This window comes from Raphanus sativus, chromosome 2 (genome assembly GCF_000801105.2).
Source record: "Raphanus sativus cultivar WK10039 chromosome 2, ASM80110v3, whole genome shotgun sequence".
In the NCBI taxonomy this organism is placed as follows: domain Eukaryota; kingdom Viridiplantae; phylum Streptophyta; class Magnoliopsida; order Brassicales; family Brassicaceae; genus Raphanus; species Raphanus sativus.
In genome coordinates this window covers 36,008,377-36,017,597 of record NC_079512.1, presented here as the reverse complement: position 1 = coordinate 36,017,597, position 9,221 = coordinate 36,008,377, and the positions used below count along the sequence as shown (strand labels likewise).

Below are 9,221 nucleotides of genomic sequence, written 5' to 3'. Positions count from 1 at the left end.
TACTAATTTCAATAATGACTGACTAAAGCATCACACTCCTCAAGAGAAAAGTCTTTAGCAAAAAAATAATAATGACTGACTTCCATAAGAATACGTAAGTTAACGAAGACACTCGATCAAAGCCGAGAATGATTACGCAAATCTAAACTACGGATATAAAAAATGTTCAGGAATAAAAATGATTTAAGAAAGCCCGTCTAGAGGATGTTTTCAACATGCATAATAGATAATAGGCTGAAACAAAACATAAAAACAGGCGTTACATAAGACTTGGGACTTATGAATGGTTCTTGTCAAGTAGAGCTGTAAACTTGGTTTGCCCACGTCCATTAGCACATATACATTTGTCAAGAGAAGATGATACTGAAGAAAAAACAAAGAGAGGTTTGATACATTTTCCCCGAACTATGATTACTATTAGTTTTATGGTCAAAAGCATGCAAGAAATAAAGATAAATTTAAACAATAAGAAAAAATCAAATTTCAGTTCCAAATACATATAAGAAATTTACAAGCCTCAATAAAGTCAAGTAAAGTCATCAATAATAAATTTCCATCCAGTCCGTCTAGAGAAGTTTGTTTTCTTTTAAATAATTTTGGATTTATTGTTATTTAAAAGTAATTCTCATCTAATTTGTTTTGGCCATCACAGAAGTAACTTCTCTAGATCTTTCAAAGACAAGTCTGGAGCTTCTAAAGTAAGTTCTTTTTAACACCACCTTTTGAAATAAGTTTTTTTTTTTGTCAACCTTTTGAAATAAGTTAAAGTTGTTACTTGTTAATTTTGACCCAAAAAAAGGTTCAAAGTTGTTAATATGAGAATAAGATACGATAGAATAACCGAAACATAAAAGATTAGATGCACGTTATTAATTGCTTTTGGTATGGGAGTTAATGAAATATTTTCAATTTTTTGTCCAATTACAATCAATGTAGTATTATTAAAATGATATCTCCTCCAGAATAATGTGAATAACGTATGGACACAAACGGTCAACAATGGTTTGCTAGCTGTCTATTGTCTCCATTGCAATACTATTTCAAAACGTGGAAAATACAAAACCAAGTAGGTGGGTCGACCAAATTAAATCTCATATAAATACACATATTCATACGTGTTTCTTTTCCATTGCTCTCTTTATTATCTCTATTTCTTCTAATCAACCACACTGTCTCTCTATTTTCTTTAGACGGGAAAAAAATGGTTGAGCAGAAAAAGTTCGCACTGTTTCTAGCCACTCCTGATTCAGAGTTCGTGAAGAAAGAGTACGGTGGATACCACAACGTGTTCGTGTCCACGTTCGGTGACGAAGGAGAGCATTGGGACTCCTTTAGAGTCGTAGAGGGCGAGTTTCCGGACGAGAAAGATCTTGAAAAGTACGACGGTTTCGTTATTAGTGGAAGCTCTCACGATTCCTTCGAGAATGATCCTTGGATCCTTAAGCTATGTGAGATCGTCAAGAAACTTGATGAGATGAAGAAGAAAATTCTTGGCATCTGCTTTGGCCACCAGGTTCTCTCTTCTTACCAATCTAACCTTACAATATGGTCTTAAACCCAACCCTAGAGACCATATAATTACTAAAATATTATCATATTAACTATACAATTCTACTAACACTTTCCATTAAGTATAATGATTTGGATTAAGATTAAAAGTTACCTTTAATTTATCAAAAAAATTGTATTCCTTTAGATAATAGCTAGAGTAAGAGGAGGAACAGTGGGAAGAGCAAGGAAGGGACCAGAACTTAAGCTTACAGACATAACCCTCGTGAAGGATGCAATTAAACCGGGAAGTTTCTTTGGAAACGAGATTCCGGATACCATAGCCATCCTAAAATTACATCAGGACGAAGTGTTAGTGTTGCCTGAGTCTGCTAAAGTACTAGCTTATTCCGAAAATTACGAGGTGGAGATGTTCTCCATTGAGGATCATTTATTCTGTATCCAAGGACATCCCGAGTATAACAGAGAGATCCTCCACGAGATCGTTGATCGTGTTCTTGGCCTTGGCTTCATCAAGGTTAGCTTTATTTCCTTTCATCCCCATTTACAGAAACATTTATGTAGAAAACGTAAGATACTAGAATGGTTTAGTGACTCAAGTTTAGTAAACTTCATACTAGGTGTTAGTTGAACCAAGAAAAGATTATCTACTGTATGTGGATACTGTTGCTTTGCTTTTATAAAGTTATGGTCATTAATTCATTATAGAAAAAGATTTAACATTATTTATATTATTTTTGTTTATTTATGAAATATAGTATTTATTTGATAAACCATTAATTAATTTTGCAGCAAGATTTTGCGGATGCGGCAAAGGCCTCGATGGAGAATAGGGGAGCGGACAGGAAACTTTTGGAGACGATTTGCAAGAATTTCCTCAAAGGCAGAGTTCCAGCTAATTAATTAGTTTCACTCCCAAATTATCTATTTGGCTCTTGTTATATTGGAGCACTTATGGATTTATTACCTTGTTGTATTCTTATTCAATATAACCTATTATTCTCATCTTTGTCAAGAAAACAAAAACTCATATTTATCTCAAGGTCATATTTATGTGTTGTACCCATAAGTAAAATAATTCAATAAAAAATATAGTTTGCATATCATCCTATCGTCATTATCTTTGTCTCTTTGTTTAACAATTTTTGATGTGAAATTACGATTTACTGTATAATAAGGGTATTATGCAACATCTAACCAAAATAATATTACGATATTAATTAATGAGAAACAAATTCTTAGAATTATATAGTTGGAGTTACCAAATCTCGTTTCTGCATTTTTCAGTTTCGCTTCAAGTTGAGTTTTAAAACCCATAACACAAATCAAAAGAGAGACAAGAGAGATCTTTTATGTTGAAATATTATTATTTTTGGTCGACATGACACTAGCTAAGCAAAAAGAGAATTCGATTAGGATAACCAAACGGTGGTCTTAATTAAATTACGCCACAACTGATGTTGAAAGATACTATACGGAAACAAAAGAAGCATTAACAATCTGAAGATGAAAAAACAAAAGTCTTGCTAACAATTGGAAACGATAAACACTATATTCTATCCATCAATTCCTCTAAACAATAGCCAAGCCAATCGCAACGGCGGTCAAGAACACCCCGCTTCCAACCTTCAATCCAACCGCAGCGTTAGGAGCTGGAGTTTTTGACAGAGAATTAGGGGAAACCTTAGGACTGTCGGGTCACTGCAGCCACGGCTACCGCGGCCACGAATATTGCGTTCGGATAAAACAAGAAGAGTAATCTTTTCGCCTTTAACGCAGTGATCAGGAGCACCACTGATGAAGAAGTAATCTCCTGAGTGTTTGAGCTCGAGCTTTGTGTCTCCATCATTGAATTGCTTCAAGGGCTTTGTAATTTTCTTCTGTCACTTGTAACACCGAATCAACTTTCGCGTCGTACTTCCACACTAATCCACATGCATAAACACATCATTATCAAGAGGAAACCACACCATGTTTGCTAGATGATAGAGTCCGAATCTAGGTATTAATCTTAACCTGATGACCTAGGCCTCTCTACTAATTCAAAGAGACAGCTAGTCACACGGCCTTGGTTACTTATCTTTAAGCGGTTACTTTAAGTAACAATCCTGGTGAATGATAATAACAGGAAGAAATAAAAGGAAAGAGCATTTAGTTCAAAACAGAAGTTGCATCATATTATAAAGACATGGGATGGGATAGTAGCGACTCCAGCGAAATAGTATTTTCGAGTTTTAAGGAAACAACATCAAAAACCATAACAAAAACTCAAGATAAAGTATGATGGATAAGACATTGATAGAAATGATGGTTTGGTTGATGAAGATAGTGATGATGATGGTGATGAGAAGATCATTTGAGAAGTGTCTTGACTATGGCTTTGACATTGAGCTTCTTCAGGTCAGTGTAAGACTGGCCACAACCCACGAACATAACCGGTGCTCCCGATATGTAAACCATCGATAACGCTGCTCCAACCTACAAAACCCCGTCCCAAACACATAGTTTACAATTTTCATACTATAAGATCTAAAAGGCAACATAAATACTTATATATCAATGTTTCACTGTACCTTATCGTCAATGGTATCGAACTTTGTCAGTAAGATTCCATCGATCAATCTTGTGGTCCCAGAATTGGAGAGATCCGAAAGTTTCTAGAGTTTAGAGAGAGAGAAAAAAAAATGTTAATAAGGTTTTATCAAACATCTAACACGAATCTTTAGCGGGTAAGAAACTGAACCTGATTAAACTTTGAGAGCTGATCAACTGCATCGTTTCCAACAAGAGCTTCACCAACAAACAAGACCAGGTCTGGTTTATTGAGGTTAATGAGCTTTGAGAGAGCTCTCATCAAAGGTTCATTATCCTGCATCCGACCAGCTGTGTCAACAAGAACAACATCCGATCCGTTCCGAGTTGCTTCCTGTATGGCTTCCTTTGCAACTACTGCTGGATCCTTCTCATAACCCTTCTCAAATATAGGTATCTGTTGCCAAAATCAAAACCAGTATTTCACGTCAATATTCATAAAATCAGTATCTAGAACATTAATCAGCGATTACTTGAAATATTTCATTACCTGTAACCTACGAGCATGAGTCCTCAACTGCTCAACAGCACCAGAACGGAATGTGTCACAAGCAGCCATCATTACACTGACCTTATGCTGCTGAAGCCAATACGCAACTTTGGCAAGATTGGTGGATTTCCCAACTCCGTTGACTCCAACAAACACGACCACATAAGGCCTCCTCTGTTCTTTGGCAGCATGAACGTCTCTCATTATATCAATGGAGCGTCTCGGAGTCAATATGCGAATCAGAGCATCCTCCATTGCTCCCTGATGTTCATATGTGTCAACACAATTAAGCAATCTTGAGATTTCAAACTAAAATGTTTTCTCGTTTCAAATAGAGGTACAAGGACAAAGCACAATACCTGAACGGTTGAGGAGATCCTCGTGAACGATGCCAACTTCTTTCCTTCAAGACTTGCTTCCACCGATTCACAAAGCTTCTCAGCTATCTCTTCAGCCTGTGAATGAAAAAAAAGCACACTCTCAATTAAAAGCCATAACTAAACCCAAACATAAGAAAAGATGCACTGTAAAAGGCACATACCACATTCTTGGTCATGAGCCGTTCCTTCAGAGCTTTCAAGGCAGGTTCAAGGTCTGTCCTTTCAAGATTCGCCTTCCCAGTAATACTGAACAAAGATTACAATATACGTTTAATACCAGATGATACAATAGATACGTAAATTAGCAACAAATTCAACAAGAGAAACGTCCACCTCTGGAAAACCGAAGAAAACCATCCCTTCTTCTTAGCCTCAGGTTTCTCATCACTTCTTGGTTCGTCATCATCATCACCATCTTCACTTTCACCATCACTGCTAAAAACCTCTTCCTTGTCCATCATACTCTCTCCTTGGTCAGCAGCCACAACATCCACATGATCACCGTTCCCACTCTCATCAACGGAGTCCGTAAAGTCCAACTTCACTTGTTTAGGAGCCGCATCATCCCAAACCCTATTCTTCTTGGTCGCCTTCTTCGGCGGTTCCGCAGCAGTAACCTTGGAACTTTTATTACCTATACTGTCAGTTTTCCTCAAACCCCCTCTACCCCTCACACCTTTGCTCCTCAGCTTCATAAGCTTACTCGGATCAAGTACAACATTATCAGCCGTGTTCTCTTTCCCGTTAGCAAGATCAGTCTTGTCAGCGTCATCTTCCATCTTATGATTCCCATTGGAGTGACCATTAGTCATCATCAAGCTACCGACTTTATCTTTATTCCCATCTCCATCATCCTTCTTCGATCCACCACTCTTCTTTCCTCCATCAAGACCAGACTTTGACACCTGCCCTTGCTTTTTAACACTGCTCACAGGCTTCACCTTCCTCAGCTCCTCCCCACGGGCCTCAGCTTCCTCCCTAAGCTGCCTAAACCTCTCATCGAAATCATCGTAACTCATCCGTTTAGGATCATAGATCTCGGAGAAGCTCTCCTTGACCATGGAAAGCAGGTCGTCCACGTAGAGCAGGTGGAGGATCCGCTGATAGACGGCGACGAAGACGAGGCCGAGGTCGTTGTGGAAGGTCCACTTGAGAGTGTAGGACTCGTAGTTGAAGGAGACTTCGCCGGATCGCTCCTCGAGGAGACAGGAGCGGATCAGAGTGTCGATGGGTGAGCCTTTGAGAGCGTTGCCGAGCTCCTTGCATGTCCAGAGGATTAGTCCTCCTCGTGTGAAGATCAATAGCTGTTCTAACATTCTTCGATTCTTCAATTCCGTGCCCTAATCAAATTGAACAAATCAAATAACATGGAAACAATCGAGAAACGGATCTGATCTAGTCAATGAAGCAATCATATTCACGGATCAGGAAATCGAATAGAAGATAAGAGATCTCGTGTTTCGATTCGAAATTGACAACACAAGTAAGAGGATTTCGCGGGAGGAAACTAACGAATCGCAGAGGAGGATCCGAACCTTTGATTCCTGTTTGCTTTCTTGGGTGCAATTTGCCCAAAGCGAATAAGAAAGATAATAACTTTACAGAGCGCGAGAGAGAGAGACGACGACGAAAAAAAAAAATTAAACGTGAGAATTATGTTCCGCTAATTGATTTCTGTTATATATAAGGGTTAATATTTTTTTTTCCTGGGGTAGGAGACTATTTTTTGTTGGTCAAAGGTCTAGGAGTATAAATTTGAGTATTTCTATTGATTTATTTAATTTTTTTATCGAAATTATTTCTGTCATTATATTTTTTTTCATCAAATGTAAAACCAGGATATATTTATATTAAATTGATAAGAATTTTTTAAAATTTGATAAATTCACACCAGTATCTCTTATTTGAGGAATTTTAATATATTTTAGGTGTGGATTTTTACTGTTTTTATTTGAAATATTCATTAATTTAATATAAAAAATCCGGTGTGTTATATTTAGAGAGACTTCATTAATCATACTCTTAGTTGGAATATGAATATTTAGAAAGAGAAAAATGCAAATCTGAATATTGTAAGCTTGAAATCCCAGTTTCAGACACGAACTACAAATTTTGTTTAGGTAAGAAAAATAAGAATAAACAAACAAAACAAAATGAAAGTGGAACCGCACTTGGCTTCTCGGAAGCCGGTGTCATGGTCACGGACGGCGTCGATGTCCCCATTGACTGCGAGTAAACGACACACGACACGAACGCGGCAATTTTGATGCATGATTCTGTTCTTTTGTACTAAAAGGTAAGTTATATTTTATACTGGGCCATCAAAGCCATTGGTAGATGAGCAAACCCAAGGAGACAAACAATTAAGGGAAAATTGCAAAACGGAACAAAAATTCAGCATGGTTGTCCTTATAGTATAAAACTATCATTTAGTTGTCTTTTAGTATAATTTCTTTCATAATCCCAAAACTAACCCTTGATTAATCTAATTAAAACATTAAATTAATAGAATTTTAAAAAATAATAATTAAAACATTTAAAAAGGGAAAATAAAAATAAAAACTTATATTTTTTTTAATAAAAATAAATTTTGTAAAACTTAATAAAAATAAAAAAAATAATTTACAATTTTTTTAAATAAAAAACGTTAAATCAACCTAATAAAAACAGTTAACAAATTTATATTTTTTATAAAAAGTTTAATGTTTGTAAACTTTTTAATTTTATCAAAATTTTTAATGAAAAAATTAAATGTATTTTTATAAAGTTTGTTTAAACTTTTTATTAAAACTTTTGTAAGGTTTATTTTATTTTTATAAAATTTACAAATTTTATATAGTTTGTGTAAAGTTTTTATTAAACACAGTAAACTAAAAGAATTTAAAAAATAATAATTAAAAACGTTTTAAAAAGGGAAAATAAAATAAAACTTTTAAAATTTTATTTAATAAAAATAAACTTTGTAAAAATAAAAATAATTTACAAATTTTTTTAATAAAAACGTTAAATAAACTTATTAAAAACATTTTACAAAGCTTTATTTTTATAAAAAGTTTAAAACTTTTTAAATAAAATTGTAATTAAATAAAAAATTTAAAATTTATAAAAAAAAATAAAAATTTACAAAAAAATTAATAAAAACTTTAAACTAACTTTATAAAAGAAACATTTTACAAAGTTTTATTTTTATAAAAAGTTAAAACGTTTGTAACCATTTAATTTTATCAAACTTTTAATAAAAATATAAATTAAAAATGTTTTAATAAAAAAAATTTGTAAACTTTATAAAGTAAAAATAAAATTTTACAAAAAAATGCACCTAATTTCAAAACACCACATGTTGTATAGATATGTATCATAGTGAACAAGAGTTTGTTGAAAAAAAAACAAAAGAAAACTATGGAAAAACCATAGATTAATGAATAAGACAAGGGAAAATCATTTTTAAAAAAATTTGACAAGCAAAATCGAAAATAACACGTTTTAGGAAGTTAGAATATTTTTAGAAGATTTTAGAATATTTCCATAACTGAAATTTTCATTAATTTTCGCAAAAATCAGGTAATCTTATCCGTTAGAAGGCGCATTCTAAAAGTTTAGAACATTGACAAAATCCAGAACACGCATTCTACTTTTAGTAGACGGAAGAGTACATTTTAGAAAACACATTCCGCGAAATTTAGAATACTTAATAAAAGTAGAAGATGCTTCCAGACGAAAAGTAGATAGCTTTAGGATTAGTAGAATGCGCATTCCACTTTTTTAGAAAATTAGTAAACAGTAGAATGTACGTTCTAAAAATAGTAGATGACCATGTTTATTTTAGAAAACGCTTTCTACTATACCATTTTCCGTAGAAGGCACATTCTACCTTTAGTGGAACGTATTTTCAAATTCTTATTTATCAACTTTTTGAAAACAAAAAAAATATCAGCATGTGTATATTGGTGTTTTATTAATTGTTTGTATTTTTAATATTTTTTTTTGATTCACAAAAGTATTTATTTCATTAGTTTTCAGAAATAGAAAGGGTAAAAAAGAAAAAATTGGACAAAAAATGATTTATACCAAAGGGACAACACCCTTGTTTTTTTGTTCTCTATTAGCAATTTTCCCTTAATATCACACTTACAAATATTGGGCTCTAGCAACTTGGGCATTTTGGCTTTTGCTTTCGGCTCAAACTTTTTTTTTGCTCTTAACTTGTCAACAAAAATTTATTTCTCAAACACTTTTTTTTTTTTTTTTTC

The 9,221-nt window shown here is 33.9% G+C and overlaps 2 protein-coding genes across 3 annotated transcripts; one reads left to right on the top strand and one right to left on the bottom strand.

Annotated features, from left to right (window-relative positions):
• Nucleotides 1-1,133: 1,133 nt before the first annotated feature.
• LOC130508167 (gamma-glutamyl peptidase 1-like) lies at nt 1,134-2,615 on the top strand. Its single transcript, XM_057003459.1, has 3 exons — nt 1,134-1,513; nt 1,697-2,026; nt 2,302-2,615. Exons 1-3 carry the CDS (start codon nt 1,202-1,204, stop codon nt 2,410-2,412), a joined length of 753 nt encoding a protein of 250 aa, XP_056859439.1. The 5' UTR covers nt 1,134-1,201; the 3' UTR covers nt 2,413-2,615.
• Nucleotides 2,616-3,659: 1,044 nt separating this feature from the next.
• Nucleotides 3,660-6,622, bottom strand: LOC130494288 (uncharacterized). 2 transcript variants are annotated; one of them, XM_018615666.2, is made up of 8 exons: nt 6,507-6,622; nt 5,305-6,311; nt 5,133-5,217; nt 4,951-5,046; nt 4,592-4,852; nt 4,253-4,498; nt 4,083-4,166; nt 3,660-3,987 (listed from the first exon to the last, which is right to left on the bottom strand). In XM_018615666.2, the coding sequence occupies exons 2-8, from the start codon at nt 6,285-6,287 to the stop codon at nt 3,862-3,864; spliced, it is 1,881 nt and encodes a 626-aa protein (XP_018471168.1). In that variant the 5' UTR covers nt 6,288-6,311; nt 6,507-6,622; the 3' UTR covers nt 3,660-3,861. The 2 variants fall into 2 exon arrangements, with proteins under 2 accessions (XP_018471168.1, XP_056859437.1); XM_057003457.1 differs by having other exon boundaries at nt 6,484-6,613.
• Between the last annotated feature and the right edge of the window lie 2,599 nt (nt 6,623-9,221).

What these genes read in the sequence shown, in the direction of transcription:
- LOC130508167 (XM_057003459.1), top strand. Translation starts at nt 1,202, where the DNA reads ATGGTTGAGCAGAAAAAGTTCGCACTGTTTCTAGCCACTCCTGATTCA. An exon ending in GCATCTGCTTTGGCCACCAG is followed by an intron (nt 1,514 to 1,696) that starts GTTCTCTCTTCT and finishes GTATTCCTTTAG; the next exon opens with ATAATAGCTAGAGTAAGAGG. An exon ending in TTGGCCTTGGCTTCATCAAG is followed by an intron (nt 2,027 to 2,301) that starts GTTAGCTTTATT and finishes TTAATTTTGCAG; the next exon opens with CAAGATTTTGCGGATGCGGC.
- LOC130494288 (XM_018615666.2), bottom strand. Translation starts at nt 6,287, where the DNA reads ATGTTAGAACAGCTATTGATCTTCACACGAGGAGGACTAATCCTCTGG. An exon ending in TTTTCTTCGGTTTTCCAGAG is followed by an intron (nt 5,218 to 5,304) that starts GTGGACGTTTCT and finishes ATCTTTGTTCAG; the next exon opens with TATTACTGGGAAGGCGAATC. An exon ending in GGATCTCCTCAACCGTTCAG is followed by an intron (nt 4,853 to 4,950) that starts GTATTGTGCTTT and finishes TATGAACATCAG; the next exon opens with GGAGCAATGGAGGATGCTCT.